The sequence below is a fragment of the Oncorhynchus masou genome, chromosome 32 (genome assembly GCF_036934945.1).
Source record: "Oncorhynchus masou masou isolate Uvic2021 chromosome 32, UVic_Omas_1.1, whole genome shotgun sequence".
Classification (NCBI taxonomy): domain Eukaryota; kingdom Metazoa; phylum Chordata; class Actinopteri; order Salmoniformes; family Salmonidae; genus Oncorhynchus; species Oncorhynchus masou.
Genome location: NC_088243.1, coordinates 74,337,706 through 74,355,462, shown reverse-complemented (window position 1 = coordinate 74,355,462; position 17,757 = coordinate 74,337,706). Strand labels below are relative to the sequence as shown.

The following is a 17,757-nucleotide window of genomic DNA, read 5'->3' as shown; positions in this document are numbered from 1 at the left end:
AAGTACAGTCAACATCATGTGGAGCTCTCAACAAAATATAAATCCAGCGAATTATATACAATGGCACATAATTGTTGTTTGTTAGCTGGTCTCAAACTCATGTGAGAATGTCTCTATGATATGTTCCACCCACACTACACCTGGTGTGAAAGTGAGTCTGTTATAGGAAGAGTAGCCCCTGTAGAATTCACACCTCTAACACCAAAACCACACTGATGTTCAAGTTTCCAGGCATCATTGTTTGTCTCTGGACATGTTTTGTGTTTGTTGGTTTCATTGCAGATGGCTAAAAGACCACAGTGGAAAATGTCACAGCCCAATCGTTCTGGAAGCCCTCCCTCCTTATTCTAGCTAAACACAAATGGAACCTCTTGGTCTTATTCCCCTGAATGTGACCCCCTCACCCTTTTTGCTATATCCACTGATGTAGCTACTTCTACCCGTTATGAATAAGAACTTCACTATAACTCCATTCGCTTGCTGTTATTCTCAAACAATAGGATATATTTGACTACAAGGTATTGGCTGAAGAGTGAGTTTGATTCTCCCCAGTAGTCCACTATACTGTTAGTTTTGACAATACTGAGTACAGTTTAGGCAAACATAGTATTTTGAGTTGCATGCACAAAGTGCAATATGCATGAAGAATATGGTGAACTGGAGTCACTTGTACCTTTCTTTTCAAGTTTCAATTTATTCAAATATTGAGGGGTCAAGCCTCTCTACTTTTCCAGCTGATTGCTAAAACAGAATGCATTTTTGATGATTTAATTGTTTAATGAGATAAAACAGTGAAGGCCAACAAGATAAATAAAATTGGTTGCATAAACCATGACCAATAGACTACAGTATATTAGCAGTTTTGAATAGATTACAACTGAGAGAGAACATCGATGTGGTTCATAATTATAAGATTCACCACATTGACCTACGTTTTGACTGTGAGACTGGTAAGATAATTATGTTCTAAACTGGTGAAACAGCGGCATCTGGTGAAAGACTACAGCTGTCACGCCCTGACCTTAGATATCTCAGTTTTCTTTATATTTTGGTTAGGTCAGGCGTGACTAGGTGGGTACGCTAGTTTTTGTGTTGTCTAGGGGTTTTTGTATGTCAATGTGTTTGTAGGTCTAGGTGATTTGTATGTCTATGGTGGCCTGATGTGGTTCCCAATCAGAGGCAGCTGTTTATCGTTGTCTCTGATTGAGGATCATATTTAGGTATCAATTTCCCTTTGGTGTTGGTGGGATCTTGTCTATGTGTAGTTGCCTGTCAGCACTCGTTTGTATAGCGTCACATTTTGTTCAGTGTTCATTCTTTAAATAAATAAGAATGTACGTTTACAGCGCTGCGCCTTGGTCTGATCCTTATTACGAACGTGACAACATCATCATGTAAAATGTTCCTTCCTGATGGTGTATCAATTGTAATGTCATTGACAGAAATGTGACCATGTTCATGTTACACCACTCTGTTATGTCTTACAATCTAACATGTGCTTTGAATTATTCCTTACTCCTTGAATAACTAAAAAAAACACATCTACTGTCAAGATGAAGTTTCACTACTTTAGACAAATAACAGCTGTAATCACAACAGTGATCATGAAAGTGAGCAGTTACATACTGTACATGTTCTCCTTTTAGCCATTTCTCATGGTCTTGCACAGTTTTCCCTTTAGGATTATCAAGTGATCAACACCGTTGATACAGTACAATATCACTGATTTGCTGCTGTGAACAAACCCACCAGACTTTTCATCCAAGGGTGTGAAGTTCCTCATATCCTTAGAATGGAACAAGGTAAATATTAACAAAAGCAATCAAACAATAAACATGTGAAATGCTTGAGTTCTTTGAGCTAAATTACCCTTGAACCACACCCTGTCTGTCAACACTGTATACTGCAGCCAGTGCCGAGTCACATCCCATTTCTGTAGTGTTGCCCTCCCATTCGGCTTCACAACACGAGGACACCACAGAAGAAGCTATTGGGTTAGCTAGAACAGAGAGTTGTACCAACAACACCAACATGTCAATTCAATGGTGGGGCCTCCTACTGGACCTGTGGTTTCTTTTGTCCTGCCTACCATTTCACATCTCAGCTTTCAATCTGGACACGGACACAAAGCATGTTCTGAGGAAAAATGGTGATCCAGGAAGCCTGTTTGGATTCTCCTGGCACTGCACCATCAACTGAATCCTGTCAATAAGAAACTGTGAGTTGGCCTCTTGTAAGAAATGATTAACAGTGTCCCATACATACTGTTATCTGATCTTGCTTGTCATATATACATTTATTTGTGTGTCCTCTATCCTGTCTGTTTACCCATCTGTCTTATATAAGTACACGATATGAACTGAGAAACGATCTAGCCTTAATGGCTACTCTTAATCTCTAGCCGGTCCAACCAGAAGAGAATGGGCCACCTCTCTGAGCCTGGTTGCTCTCTAGGTTTCACCCTCAGTTCCTTCCTTTTAGGGAGTTTTTCCTGGCCTCTCTGTTTTCACGTCTGCTTTGCTTGCTCTTTGGGGTCTAGGCCGGATAACTGTAAAGCACTGTGACAACTGCTGATGTAAAAGGGTTTTATAAAATAACATTGATTGATTGATTGATACAACTCAGACCAGCAGTGACAAAGTTATTTTTAGTTTGAATATTTTATTGTAGAGCTGCATGTGAGTTTTACATCAATGTACAACACTTTGATATATTTTTCCTAGATTGCTGGTTGGAGCACCACGCGCCAAGTCATTTACCAAAATTGAAGTTACAGGAGGAATCTACCAGTGTGAGCTCACCACTGATTCTAAGAGCTGTGAGCGTGTCAAGCTTGACAATGATGGTTTGTTTGCTTCCACTCACGTGTAATAGGTTTTTGTGTGTTTGATTGCTGTTAAGAAAATATGTGTGATTTTGTTAATGTGTATTTAACATTAATGTGCGTGAACGCTAACTTTTGTGTTTGAAAATGAATGTTCCCCCGAGTTTGTTAAAAGCAAGGATGTCAAAGACCAATGGATGGGTGTACGAGTGACAAGCCAAGGCCCTGGTCAAAGCGTTATTGTATTGTAAAGATTGTGTACTTTAATCTTTGAATTGCCATTTGTTGACAATAATAAACTTATATATTTTTTTGGTTTGTTTGGTTTGTTTTGTAATAAACTTATTGTTTTGTTTTTAATTCAAGGAATTTAATTGACTCGGAAAGGACAACATTTCAGGGTTTCAGTGAAGTTAGCAAAAAAGCACATTTTCATTATAAATCAAACCCCTTTGTTTATGACTTAGAATTCCTTACATCTGAGAGAATTTCTATCATTCTCCCCACCACAGACCTGCGCACATCGATACCAGGAGTGGAGCACCAATCCTGACACCCCTAACCTCGTATTCGGTCAGTGCTATATCCTGGGGGAAGATCTCCACAAGAGTGATGCCCATAGAATCTGGAGGAGGGTGATCTGTGATGACAGAAAACACATCAAGGATAAGCCTAAGAATCCTGATTGGTTCGGATACTGTCAACAAGGTCATTCTGCCGCCTTCGCCAAGGACAACACATCTCTGCTGTTTGGGGGCCCCGGAGCTTACCAGTGGAAAGGTACATGTTTTGAATTGGGAGATACTTTTAGAATGGGTTTCATCTTGTTAATGTAAACATATGATGCACTGAATTATGATATGTATCTGATATGTATGAGACATGGTATTCATATACTGTATGATTGGGACATTCAAACACACTTGCAGTCAGAACACAATGCACTGATATTGGAATGAGCTGTCGGTGTCAATGCAACTGAGATCAGACCTAGTTTTGTCTTGAAAAGCCCCGACAGGTTGAAACATTTTGACAGTCTCTATTATAGATTCTTTCTTTTAATTTTTACCTCGGATTTATGCCTGTTTAAGGACCCTGGTGTCCACAGCATTATATTAAAATTAATTCAAAACAACTTAATTTATTCCCAAGGGTCAATTATTCACATTATTCTCCATCTGCCTGTCACAGGAATTGTCAGAATGGAGTCCCTAGACAACCTTGAAGTGTCAAATGAAGAGCCCTGTGAAACTGGGGATGTGGACAGACTTGACCGTGACCTCATCCCTCTCCTTAACAACAGTTATCTAGGTCAGTTTAGATGGGATAGAGCTTTCTTCATCCTCTATTCAATCACAGTGAAAGGAAAACACAGAAGTGCTTGGTTTTGTGGTCAATTTCATCAATACTTTTGTTCGGTTTTTTATACTGTTGGTGTACGTGATGCAGTAAGGATGCTTTACTCTCTTAAAAATGTAAAGAATGGCATGTTTCGTATTGATTCATACTATTTATTTACACATTTTGTGAATTACATCTCCCTTTCCCATAGACTTGGACCATTGTGCACAATTTATATTTTAGTCATTTAGCAGACTATTTTCTTATCCAGAGCGACTTACAGTAGTGAGTGCATCCATTTTCATACTGGTTCCCCGTGGGAATCTAACCCACAACCCAGGTGTTGCAAGCACCATGCTCTAACAACTGAGCAGAACGGGACCCCCTGTTCATCGTGGTAGCACTGCAGTTGCTAACATTGAGTAATTTTTTCCAGGGTTCTCAATCGACTCTGGAATGGCCCTCACCAAGAAGGGCCAGCTGACTATAGTGTCTGGGGCACCACGAGGCGGTTTCAGTGGGGAGGTGGCATTTCTGAAGAGAGACCCATTGGCTGAAAGGAGTCTATCTGTGGAAAACATCCTTAAAGGCCCAGGCCTGGCCTCCTCCTTTGGCTACGACATAGCCGTGGTGGACCTCAACGCTGATGGGTACAGATTTCAGCCAGTAGCTTTGTCACAATTATCTCCCCTTCCTCCCGAAATGTGCATTGTTCACTTCCTTTCAATGATTTGAAAGGAAATTACTGGTATACCAAATATGGTGGAAACTCTCACTAGCCGTGCCTCCACCAATTCAATGCTTTAAAGAGATTCTCCGGTACATAGTTCTGAAAGTAGTGGTCCCTAAGTGGTCCCCTGAAAATTGCCTACTAAGTCACATATCAGCAACGATGTGCACCACATCATTGCTCTCTCTCTCTCTCGCTCTGCTGTTTGTGCATCTTGCTAGCTGTCACTCAAATGGTGAGGGGCTGAAGCTCAATGGCTAGAATTGCTAGGGGGCTGTCCCATGTGGGGGAAAATGGTGGGGAAATGGTGCAGCACAGCTTCCAGAAAAACAGTTTATTTCAAACTAGGGAGTTCGTGGTTAATCGAGGTGATAGTAATTCTGCACATACACTATGCATGTATGAACTACACATGGACACATCCAGCCCAAAGCAGGAGGTTTAAAAAATACTAAACATTCGCCGGTTCCCCAGCATGTCTTTAAGATTTGTGGGAGCAAGTGACCAAATGCACATTTCAGAAGAGAAGCAATATTATTGTGATGCACGATTTGTATACAGTAGGTCTTGTTAAAGGCCCAGTTCAGTCAAACATTAGATTTTTCTGTGTTTTATATACAATATTTTCCTCACTATGAAATTGGAATAATATTGCGAAAATTATGATAATGCCCTTTTAGTGTAAGAACTGTTTGAAAAGACAACCTGAAATTTAAGGCTGTTTTCTTGGGATGGAGTTTTGGCCTCACCTGACATCACCAGGGGGTAAATTGGTTGATAGTTTTCAGAATTCCTTCCCCACTCAGACCACACCCAGACAGACAGAGCAAAATTCTTGCTAAGAAGCTATTTTTGTTTCTTTTAACCCATTTTAATTGAAAACAATCACAGTAAGATACTTACAGTGCCTTCAGAAAGTATTCACAACCTTTCACTTTTCCACATTGTGTTGTGTACAAAGGCATGAATTTAAAATTCTTCTGGACAAACTAAATACAATCTTTGCCCACTTTGAAGATTTTAAAGTGCCACTGACATGACCCGCTACCAAGGACTGTGGGCTCTCCTTCTCCGTGGCCGACCTGAGTAAGACATTTAAATGTGTTAACCCTCGCAGGGCTGTCGGCCCAGGCGGCATCCCTAGCCGCGTCCTCAAAGCATGCGTAGACCAGCTGGCTGGTGTGTTTACGGACATATTCAATCAATCCCTATCCCAGTTTGCTGTGAAAGAGACTGAAAAATAGCTACTATCTCAAGGCCAACAGACTGTTAAACAGCCATCACTAACACAGTGAGGCTACTGCCTACATACAGACTTGAAATCATTGGCCAATTTAATAAATGGATCACTAGTCACTTTAATAATTCTACTTTAACTATTTTACGATAGGGGGCAGCATTTTCACTTTTGGATGAATAGCGTGCCCAGAGTGAACTGCCTCCTACTCTTTCCCAGATGCTAATATATGCACATTATTATTAGTTTTGGATAGAAAACACTCTGAAGTTTTTAAAACTGTTTGAATGATGTCTGTGAGTATAGTCGCACTGCATGAGGCAAATGGTGGTCACGCCAGATACAGGTATCTTTTTAGCCCTCTATTGATGGGGTCATGATAGGGGCTGCACCAAATGTTTGATCTACAATAATACTTGTGTTACGTTCGTCAATGGAAGGATCGGACCAAGGTGCAGAGCTGTAGGGGTACATTTTAATTTATTAAATTAACCCCGAAAAAAAAAAACATCCAAAACGAAACGTCTAGTTGGGCTAAACACCACAGTACCATAAACAAGATCCCACACTCTACAGGTGGAAAAAAGGCTGCCTAAGTATGATCCTCAATCAGACACAACGATAGCCTCAGATTGGGAAACATACCCGGCCAACAAAGAAATAGAAAACATAGATTGCCCACCCTAGTCACACCCTGACCTAACCAAATAGAGAATTAAACGGATCTCTCTCAGGTCATGGCGTGACAAATTGATTATGCTTATGTTGTATTAATAGAAGGGGAAGTGATATAAGACCCCTCCCCACTACATTTATAGTGTCCTAGACTACAGATTAACAATATATAATATATATATACATTATAAGGTTTTTAAATTGTTCCACCGTCTTTTCTAAGTCTCTGCCTCTTATAAAGAAATGGTCTGAGAAATGTGTGAAATATTGTATGGGGTCTGTGAGGAAGCACTTCAAAGATAAACATAGAGCCCTGCAGGGGAGTAAAAGAGATAAGAGGCTCGTCAGACATACCTCTATAAATCAACTTGGGGGAGTGGACATTTATTGCTGAGGCTTTAGAAAACACTGGGACTATTGTCAGGAGAAACATCAGTTGTATCTGTGATGTTTGATCTTTGACTTCTGTCTACAAGTGTATTTTGATTAAAATTGTTATGAATTATAAGTGCACATTTTGAGTGTGCCTTATTTGTTAAGTAAATAAAACGGAGCACAGAAAAACGGAACCAACGTTATCACCATACCTGTTTATTGTGGCCGTTGAAATGTTAGTGATAAAAATCTGATCCAGTGATAACATTAAGGGGCAAAAAAAATGCATTGGTTAGAGACAAAATAATTAATGTACGCTGATTCAAGTTTTCTCTTGAATCCTCAATCTTCAACCTTGAAGGGCCTTATTGAGGTTTCTGTTGACTAAAACTCCACTGTGATAAGTGTATTATTTTACGTTATGGGTGTCTAAAAGATACAAACATGAAATTGCCATGTGGTCTCCTAATTAAATAGGTAGATGGTGAAGTTGTTGTGCTTGGTGCACATCCTGGAAAAGTCTAACGATTTTGCAACTATTAACTTTGATAGGAATTTAGTCTAATAGATACAGTAGGATCTTGAAACCTTGGAGAGGGAAAGACCTGTCCATCTACGGCATAATTACCCTGATTAATTTCCTAGTAGTTTACATATCTATTCACTGCTCTACCGATTCCAGGATATTCTTTTTTCCAAGAAATGTGAGCATTTGTTTTTTTGTTTTTTTAAATCTGGAGTTAAAAATATCAAATATTAAGGCATTAACCTCTCACTTAAAGCCTCCATTATACCTAAATTATATCTACAGTAAATCCAAACTGGCTTTCCAGCAGACTACAAAAGCGGCACATCCAATGTTCAAAAGGGGTCTCTTTGCCATTATGCAGATTAAAACAAACCATTTCTGGTGGGTTGACAATGGAACCGTGTTTAAAGTATCCTCCTTTTTAAATTAAGCCATACAGAGTTTGTTACAATTCCAATTTCGTCCTCCAGACAGAACAAATATTACAGAAAATAATATGGCTAAATTCCTGTACTGATAGAGGAAAGACCAATTTTGGGGGGGAAGTATAAGCAAGGTGTCATGTTTATGAATGACATTGTAAATAAGGCCGGTAAAATGTTGTCACACAAGCAATTAACAAAGGTGTATGCAGATGTATGCTCAAGACAAAAGTTAACTCATTGTCTGGGGCATCATCGGACTGAGCTTATTTTCATTGACAATGCCACCAGCCATACTGCTCTTTCTGTGAGTGATTTCCTGCAAGCCAGGAATGGCAGTGTTCTGCCATGGCCAGCGAAGAGCCCGGATCTCAATCCCATTGAGCACGTCTGGAACCTGTTGGATCGGCGGGATAGGGATAGGGATAGGGCAATTCCCCCCAAAAATGTCTGGGAACTTGCAGGTGCCTTGGCGGATGAGTGGGGTAACATCTTACAGCAAGAACTGGCACATTATTCCATTTCTGTAAGACACATGTCTGTGGAACTTGTTCAGTTTATGTCTCAGTTGTTGAATCTTGTTATGTTCATACAAATATTTACACATTAATTTTGCTGAAAATAAATGCAGTTGACAGTGAGAGGACATTTCTTTTTTTTGCTGAGTTTATAACAAACTCATCGCAGCACTGCAACAAAAATGGAGGAGGCATTTATTCAAAAGCAAAAAGAATTAATTCGTTTGTCTGCCGCCAGTCAAAAACTATGCACGGCGTAGCCCTTCACACGCGTACTCGTATGGGTTTAAAATGTCAGATTTGAGTATTGATAAATGCCTAAATTGAAACGCAGTGGCTGTACAGTAACATGCTGTATATGACGTCATAGCACTGGCTCTGCGCTTTACAGCGCTGTATCGGTTTGGACAGACAACCGTTTTAAACTTGAGCACCTAGCGTGACGACAAGTTGCCCCCATCCCTCCTGCTAATTGGGCAACTTTTGCATGTTTGATGGATGGAAATGCTGTAAATTTAAGATAACTATGTATTTGGAAAGATGAGAAGTTGAGAATTATAATAAATACCACTTTGATATCATACAAGCTAGTCAAATAACCATGAGTCCTGGAGACACCAGTTAGTCCTCTCACTAAAATCCTTGAAACTTTTTTGTCTTATTTTGCACTAAATCAACCCATTTGTCAAATATGTTGCTTTCATCAAAAAAGTGAAGGATTTAATCACCCCACTAATACTTGTGATGGATTTGTTGCCTTTTTTTATGTTGTCTGCTTCTTAGAAACTGCTTGACCGATCTACACCAAATTTGGCGTGAAGCATTAAGGGCAGTAGTTATCTTCCCAGCATATTTTTCATGAATGTAGCTCAAACAAAATGGTCGCTATAAGGAAACTGCTGGTGGCACTTTTGTAAGGTAACTGCAACGCCCCCTGGGTACCAAATCTGTGATGGCCCAATATCTAAATCTTTTCAGGATAGACCTACCTAATGTGCCAAATTTGATGCTTTTAACACAAACTGAACAATGCATTTGCTTTGCCATCCCACTAAAAGGAAATATTCACAAACAAAACCAAGCTCAAGAACCCTTAAGAGAATCAAAACATTTTCCAGCAGTATTGTTAGCTAGTCATTACTAAGGCCCTGCACAAGATGTCACAGGAACTCATAAAAGTAAAACTTTCCAAAAGTAAAGTGCCTTCGGAAGGTATTCAGACCACTTGACATTTTCCATATTTTGTTAGATTACAGCCTTATTCTAAAATTGATGACATTTTCTTTCTTCCTCAATCTACACACAATAACCCATAATGACAAACCAAAAACAGAAATGTTTGCAAATTAATCAAAATGATAAAGTGTCATATCACATCTACATAAGTGTTCAAACCCTTTTCTCAGTACTTACTTGAAGCACATTTTGGTGGTGATTACAGCCTCGAGTCTAATTGGGTATGACACTACGAGCTTGGCACACATGTATTTGGGGGGTTTCTCCAAATATTATATGCAGATCATCTCAAACTCTGTCAGGTTGATAGTTACTTGAACTCTGTGATGCCAAACTTTAGGCAGCAATTTCTGAGGCTGGTAACTCCAAAGAACTTTTCCTCTGCAGCAGAGGTAACTCTGGGTCTTCCATTGCTGTGGCAGTCCTCATGAGAGCCAGTTTCATCACAGCACTTGATGGTTTTTGCGACTGCACTTGAAGAAACTTTCAAAGTTCTTGAAATGTTCCATATTGACTTTCATATCTTAAAGTAATGATGGACTGTTGATTCTCTTTGCTTAATTGAGCTGTTATTGCTGCAATTTGGACTTGGTCTTTTACCAAATAGAGCTATCTTCTGTATACCACCCCTTGTCACAACACAACTGACTGGCTCAAACACATTATGAAGGAAAGAATTTCCACAAATTAACTTTTAACAAGGCACACTAGTTAATTGAAATGCATTCCCGGTGACTACCTCATGAAACTGGTTGAGAGAATGCCAAGAGTGTGCAAAGCTGTCATCAAGGAAAATGGTGGCTATTTGAAGAATTTCAAATATAAAATATATTTTGATATGTTTAACACTTTTTTGTTACTACGCGATTCTATATGTGTATTGACCAAGGCCCTTCTCCCCCGATTGGGAACATTTGCTATCTAACTGGGAGTCTTGTGAGTGAAAACATCCGAAGCTCATCAAAGGTAAACGATTGAATTTGATTGTTTTTCTGATTTTGGTGATCAGGTTGCCTGCTGCTAGATAGGCATAATGATATGTTAGGCTATTGATAAACTTACACAAAAGCTTGCCTTGCTTTGGCTGTAAAGCATATTTTCAAAATCTGAGATGACAGGGTGATTAACAAAAGGCTAAGCTGTGTTTCAATTTATTTCACTTGTGATTTCATGAATATTAATATTTTCTAGTAATATTTTTGTACGTTGCGTTATGCTAATTATTGTCAGTTGATGGTTACGCTCCCGGATCCGGGATGGTAGTTACAAGAGGTTTTAAACATGCAATCTTTGTCCATCAAATCCAATCAAATGTTATTTGTCACATACACATGTTCAGCAGATGTTCATGTGGGTGTAGCTAAATTCTTGTGTTTCGAGCTCCCACAGTTCAGCAATATCTAACAATTCACAACAATACACACAACATAAAAGTAAACAAATGGAATTAATAAATATATAAATATTAGAATGAGCAATGTCGGAGTGATATAGACTAAATACAGTAGAATAGAACACAGTAAATACATATGAGATGAGTAAAGCAAAAATATGCAAACATTATTAAAGTGACTAGTGTTCCATTATTAAAGTGGCCAGTGACTTCAAGTCTATGTACAGTTGAAGTCGGAAGTTTACATACACTTAGGTTGTAGTCATTAAAACTTGTTTTTCAACCACTTCACAAATGTCTTTTTTTGGCATGTCGGTTAGGACATCTACTGTGTGCATGACACAAGTCATTTTTCCAACAATTGTTTACAGATTATTTCACTTATAATTCACTGTATCACAATTCCAGTGGGTCAGAAGTTTACATACACTAAATTGACTGTACCTTTAACCAGCTTTGAAAAATCCAGAAAATTATGTCATGGTTTTAGAAGCTTCTGATAGGCTAATTGAAATAATTTGAGTCAATTGGAGGTGTGCCTGTGGATGTACAGTTGAAGTCGGAAGTTTACATACACCTCAGCCAAAGACATTTAAACTCCGTTTTTCACAATTCCTGATATTTATTCCAAATAAGAATTCCCTGTCTTAGGTCAGTTAGGATCACCACTTTATTTTAAGAATGTGAAATGTCAGAATAATGTAGTAACCAAAAAAGTGTTAAAAACATCAAAATAGATTTGATATTCTTCAAAGTAGCTCTTGGCATTCTCTCAACAGGCTTCATGAGGAATGCTTTTCCAACTGTCTTGATGGAGTTCCCACATATGCCAAGCACTTGTTGGCTGCTTTTCCTTAACTCTGCGGTCCAACTCATCCCAAACCATCACAATAAGGTTGAGGTTGGTTGATTGTGGAGGCCAGGTCAACTGATGCAGCACTCCATCACTCTCCTTCTTGGTCAAATAACCCTTACTCAGCGTGTTGGGTCAATGTCATTTTGAAAAACAAATGACTGTCCTGCTAATGGAATGGCGTATTGCTGCAGAAACCTGTGGTTGCCATGCTTGTTAAGTGTGCCTTGAATTCTAAATAAATCACTGACAGTGTCACCAGCAAAGCACACCCACACCATCAAACCTCCTCCTCCATGCTTCACGGTGGGAACCACACATGCGGTGATCTTCTGTTCAACTACTCTGCGTCTCACAAAGACACGGCGGTTGGAACCAAAAATCTAACATTTTGACACATCCGTCCAAAGAACAGATTTCCACCGGTCTAATGTCTATTGCTTGTCTTTCTTGGCCCAAGCAAGTCTCTTCTATGCAGGAATTCGACCATAAAGGCCTATTTCACGCAGTCTCCTCTGAACAGTTGATGTTGAGATGTGTCTGTTACTTGAACTCTATGAAGCATTTATTTGGGCTGCAATGTCTGAGGCTGGTAACGCTAACAAACGTATCCCCTGCAGAATAAGTACCTTTGGGTCTTCCTTTGCTGTGGCGCTCCTCATGAGAGCCAGTTTCATTACAACGATTGATGGTTTTTGCGACTGCACTTGAAGAAACTTTCAAAGTCCTTCATGTCTTAACTTCTTGGATATAGGGGGGCGCTATAATAATTTTTGGATGAAAAACGTTCCCGTTTTAAACTAGACATTTTGTCACGAAAAGATGCTCGACTATGCATATAATTGACAGCTTTGAAAAGAAAACACTCTGACGTTTCCAAAACTGCAAAGATATTGTCTGTGAGTGCCACAGAACTGATGTTACAGAAAAAACCCAGATAAAAATCCAATCAGGAAGTGCCGCATTTTTTGAAACCGCCTCATGGCAATGACTCCTTAAATGGCTGTGAAGGAGCTAGGAGTCAGCTTACCTTTTCCACGTTTTCCCCAAGGTGTCTGCAGCATTGTGACATATTTGTAGGCATATCATTGGAAGATTGACCATAAGAGGCTACATCTACCAGGTGGTCGCTTGGTGTCCTCCGTCGCAATTATTGCGTAATCTCCAGCTGCAGTATTTTTCGTTTGCTTCTGATGAGAAGGCAACTGCCACCACTGATAGATTATCGAATAGATATGTGAAGAAGACCTTGAGGATTGATTCTAAACAACGTTCGGCCGTGAAGCGATAGGCCACACAAGCTGTCAGAACGGGATTGGCGAGTGCTGAAGGGCGCAGCGCGTTAAAATCGTCTGTCATCTCTTGCAACACTCACTACCAAGTTCAAAACTGCCTCTGGAAGCATCGTCAGTGCAATAACTGTTTGTCGGGAGTTTCATGAAATGGGTTTCAATGGCCAAACAGCTGCGCACAAGCCTAAGATCACCATGAATTTGGAGCACTGGAAATGTGTTCTCTGGAGAGATGAATCACGCTTCACCATCTGGTAGTCCGATGGACGAATCTGGGTTTGGCAGATGCCAAGAGAATGCTACCTGCCAACTGTAAAGTTTGGTGGAAGACTAATGGTCTTCGGCTGTTTTTCATGTTCGGGCTAGACCCCTTAGTTCCAGTGAAGGGAAATCTTAACGCCACAGCATACAATCACATTCTAGATGATTCTGTGCTTCTAACTTTGTGGCAACAGTTTGGGGAAGCAGTTTGAGGAAGCACACATAAATGGTTTGTCGAGATCGGTGTGGAAGAACTTGACTGGCCTGCACAGATCCCTAACCTCAACCCCATCGAACACCTTGGGGATTAATTGGAATGCCGACTGTGAGCCAGGCCTAATCGCCCAACATCAGTGCCCGACCTCATTCATTTTCTTGTGGCTGAATGGAGCAAGTCTCCGCAGAAATGTTCCAACATCTAGTGGAAAGCCTTCCCAGAAGAGTGGGCTGTTATAGCAGGAGAGTTTGGACCAACTACATATTAATGCCCATTATATTGGAATGAGATGTTCGACGAGCAGGGGTCCACATACTTTTGGTCATGTAGTGTATGTTTTTACATCACTGCCTATAGTTTCATTAAATTATCAGCTGCTATCATATGACTCAAAAGTCTGGCTCCCTGATTGGATATGTTGACCCTACAGGAAGTACTAGTGAAGTGCAACCCCAATGACAATGGTACACTGACAGACTGTGAACTGGGAAACCCATTCAAAAGAGATGCTGAAGTGAGTAGTCATGTTGTGTATGTCTAAAACATTAATTTTTTCTATGATACCACAATTGAATAGTTGTCCATTGTAAGTAAGAAACATTTGTGTCCCTTAGGTTACTTTCTATGTAATATTGTCCACTTCCCGCATCTCTCTGATCACAACTGATGTAAATGTTACCTTGCAGCTTGAAACGTAAGTATAACAGTGCACATAAATGTTTGTTAGAGGACCCATTAGCTATGGGTAATAAATGGAACATTTGAGTCTGTCTCTTTTGTATGCTCTACACAAGTCACACACAGATTATTCTAACAGAGTAGTATTTTGGTTGCAGGACAAGTGTGCAGAAGATACAAGCAAGTGAAGCAAAGGCCAAAGTAGTTTTTGAGCTGCAACTACAAGTATTTGGGTGGGTGTACGGACATGGTATTTGTTCTGCTGTTGCCCTAACCCACCCTTTTAGCTAACATAATTGAAGAGCTCCTGTCATGAAAATATAGTTTGTGTTACAAATGACAACCTATTCAATATTTAGTGCACTATTTTTGACCAGAGCACTATGGGACCTTATCAAAATTAGTGCATTACATAGGGAATAGAGTGCCATTTGGGACGCAAACCTGAATGTGGTGAAGGAATTAAGGTTTAAGAGATGTGTTTGTTCTCAGACTGGCCAGGTCCTCCCAGGTCAGCTTTGGAGGAGCTGTAAAGGGAGAGAGCGCCATGAAATCAGAGGACGATATTGGAACCCTTGTGGAGTGTGAATTCAGGGTGACCTCATTGAATTGTGGCTCAAAATGCTATTGTTCCCTGGTGCTTATCGAAATTACATATGCCTTAGTCCTGAGAGAACACACAGGATTTATAGTATATCCTTTAGTTTCAATACACCCAATTCAAGTATATTCTACTACTCAAAATCAAGCCCATGATTACAGCAGTTTCAGTTGTATCACCTATATTAGTACTGGGATGTAACAATAACCTTCACACCCTGTGGGTTTCCAAGGATCAGGATATATATACATTGCCTTAGACCTTTCATGTCATCATGTCCACTGGTCATTTTGAATGACTTGGATTTGTTTACAGGGCAAGGCCAGTAGTCAATATCAGAGAGGACTTACGAATCACCCCAAGTACAATCAATATGGCGGCAGAGCACTGTGACAAACACAAATGGTAAGACTTTCAAGAAACAAAATATAAACAAATATCAATATACTGCAGTAATGAAACCCAACATAATTGTGTTGGGCATGGCACGGGCATGCTTTACCTACACAGCACAGCCGCCATCCTACAACCCCAGACTGAGTAAGTTCCTTACCTTCAGTCTCCACAATGACCATTCCCTGGTACTGCTGAGATTGAGGCTGTCCTAATATGGACACCGTACTCTTGATACTTTATGTACACTGTGCTTCTGGAACTTATGCAATGTGTTCTCTTCCAAAAGCTGTCAACTATGCCTTCGAGGCTTACGCTGGGACGGGGAAACAGAGGCGTTCCTCCAGGATGCAGTTTATTTGTCAAAGGTAGCTCTCCTTTTGAAAGAAGTGCCTAAAGTATTACACATACTATCCATCTAATTTGAAAGGAATTAAGATATTCAAAAAAAATAGAAATTCAAAAGTGTTTTAGTACAACCTAGGCAAAAGGGTCAGAAATACTTGCTGCTGCTAACCTGGTGTTGGGCTGCAAGTAGCAATTTGTTCTCTTTTCAAGGAACGGGTCCCGACTTCTTGGGACCCATGTGTATGGGTGTGGTCTTCCAGTCACAGGGATGACTGAAAGATCCACTACTATGATGTTTTAATTACTTGTGTGTATATATACTGAACAAAAATATAAATGCAACATGTATTTCCCATGCTTCATGAGCTGAAATAAAAGAAATCGTAGAAATTATACATTGTCTCAAATGTTGTTTGTATCCCTCTTAGTGAGCCTTTCTCCTTTGACAAGATAATCCATCCACCTGACAGGTGTGGCATATCACAAAGCTAATTAAATGGCATGATCATTATACAGGTGCACCTTGTATTGGGGACAATAAAAGGCCACTCTAAAATGGGCAGTGTTGTCACACAACACAATATTACAGATGTCAAGTTTTGAGGGAGCGTGCAATTGGCATGCTGAGTGCAGGAATGTGCAGCTGAACTGTTGCCAGAGAATTGTATGTTGATTTCTCTACCATAAGGCACCTCCAAAGTCGTTTTAGAAACCTGCGTACTCACTAGACATGTCCCCCATTGAGATTGGGATGCTCTGGGTCGTCGTGTACAACAGCGTTTTCCAGCATCCATCAATATAAATAAACTTCGCACCACCAATTGAATAGAAGTGGGACAATATTCCACAGGCCACAATCAACGGCCTGATCAACTCTATGTAAAGGAGATGTGTCGCACTGCATGAGGCAAATGGTGGTCACGCCAGATACAGGTATCTTTTTATCCCTCTATTGATGGGGTCATTATAGGGGCTGCACCAAATGTTTGATCGACAATAATACTTGTGTTACGTTCGTCAATGGAAGGATCGGACCAAGGTGCAGCGTGGTAGGGGTACATTTTTAATTTATTAAATTAACACCGAAAAAAAAAACATCCAAAACGAAACGTCTAGTAGCGCTAAAAAGGCTGCCTAAGTATGATCCACAATCAGACACAATGATAGCCTCAGATTGGGAAACATACCCGGCCAACAAAGAAATAGAAAACATAGATTGCCCACCCGAGTCACACCCTGACCTAACCAAATAGAGAATTAAATGGATCTCTCTAAGGTCAAGGCGTGACAAATTGATTATGCTTATGTTGTATTAATAGAAGTGGAAGTGTTATAAGACCCCTCCCCACTACATTTATAGTGTCCTAGACTACAGATTAACAATATAAAATATATATATATATATATACATTATAAGGTTTTTAAATTGTTCCACCGTCTTTTCTAAGTCTCTGCCTCTTATAAAGAAATGGTCTTAGAAATGTGTGAAATATTGTATGGGGTCTCTGAGGAATCATTTCAAAGATAAGATAAGAGATAAGAGGCTCGTCAGACATACCTCTATAAATCAACTTGGGGGAGTGGACATTTATTTCTGAGGCTTTAGAAAACACTGGGAATATTGTCAGGAGAAACATCAGTTGTATCTGTGATGTTTGATCTTAGACTTCTGTCTACAATTGTATTTTGATTAAAATTGCTATGAATTATAAGTGCACATTTTGAGTGTTCCTTATTTGTTAAGTAAATAAAACGGAGCACAGAAAAACGGAACCAACATTATTGCCATACCTGTTTATTGTGGCCGTTGAAATGTTAGCGATAAAAATCTGAT

The 17,757-nt window shown here is 39.8% G+C and overlaps 1 protein-coding gene across 4 annotated transcripts; it reads left to right on the top strand.

Moving 5' to 3' along the window:
- The first annotated feature begins 1,910 nt into the window (after positions 1 to 1,910).
- Positions 1,911 to 16,332, top strand: LOC135526578 (integrin alpha-6-like). 4 transcript variants are annotated; one of them, XM_064955079.1, is made up of 7 exons: positions 1,911 to 2,218; positions 2,724 to 3,066; positions 3,337 to 3,604; positions 4,016 to 4,135; positions 4,602 to 4,815; positions 15,498 to 15,587; positions 15,865 to 16,332. In XM_064955079.1, the coding sequence occupies exons 2-7, from the start codon at positions 3,022 to 3,024 to the stop codon at positions 15,995 to 15,997; spliced, it is 870 nt and encodes a 289-aa protein (XP_064811151.1). In that variant the 5' UTR covers positions 1,911 to 2,218; positions 2,724 to 3,021; the 3' UTR covers positions 15,998 to 16,332. The 4 variants fall into 4 exon arrangements, 3 of the variants coding, with proteins under 3 accessions (XP_064811151.1, XP_064811153.1, XP_064811152.1); XM_064955081.1 differs by having other exon boundaries at positions 1,912 to 2,218; positions 2,724 to 2,845; positions 15,865 to 16,331; XM_064955080.1 differs by lacking the exon at positions 1,911 to 2,218 and adding an exon at positions 2,286 to 2,575.
- The last annotated feature ends 1,425 nt before the right edge of the window (positions 16,333 to 17,757 follow it).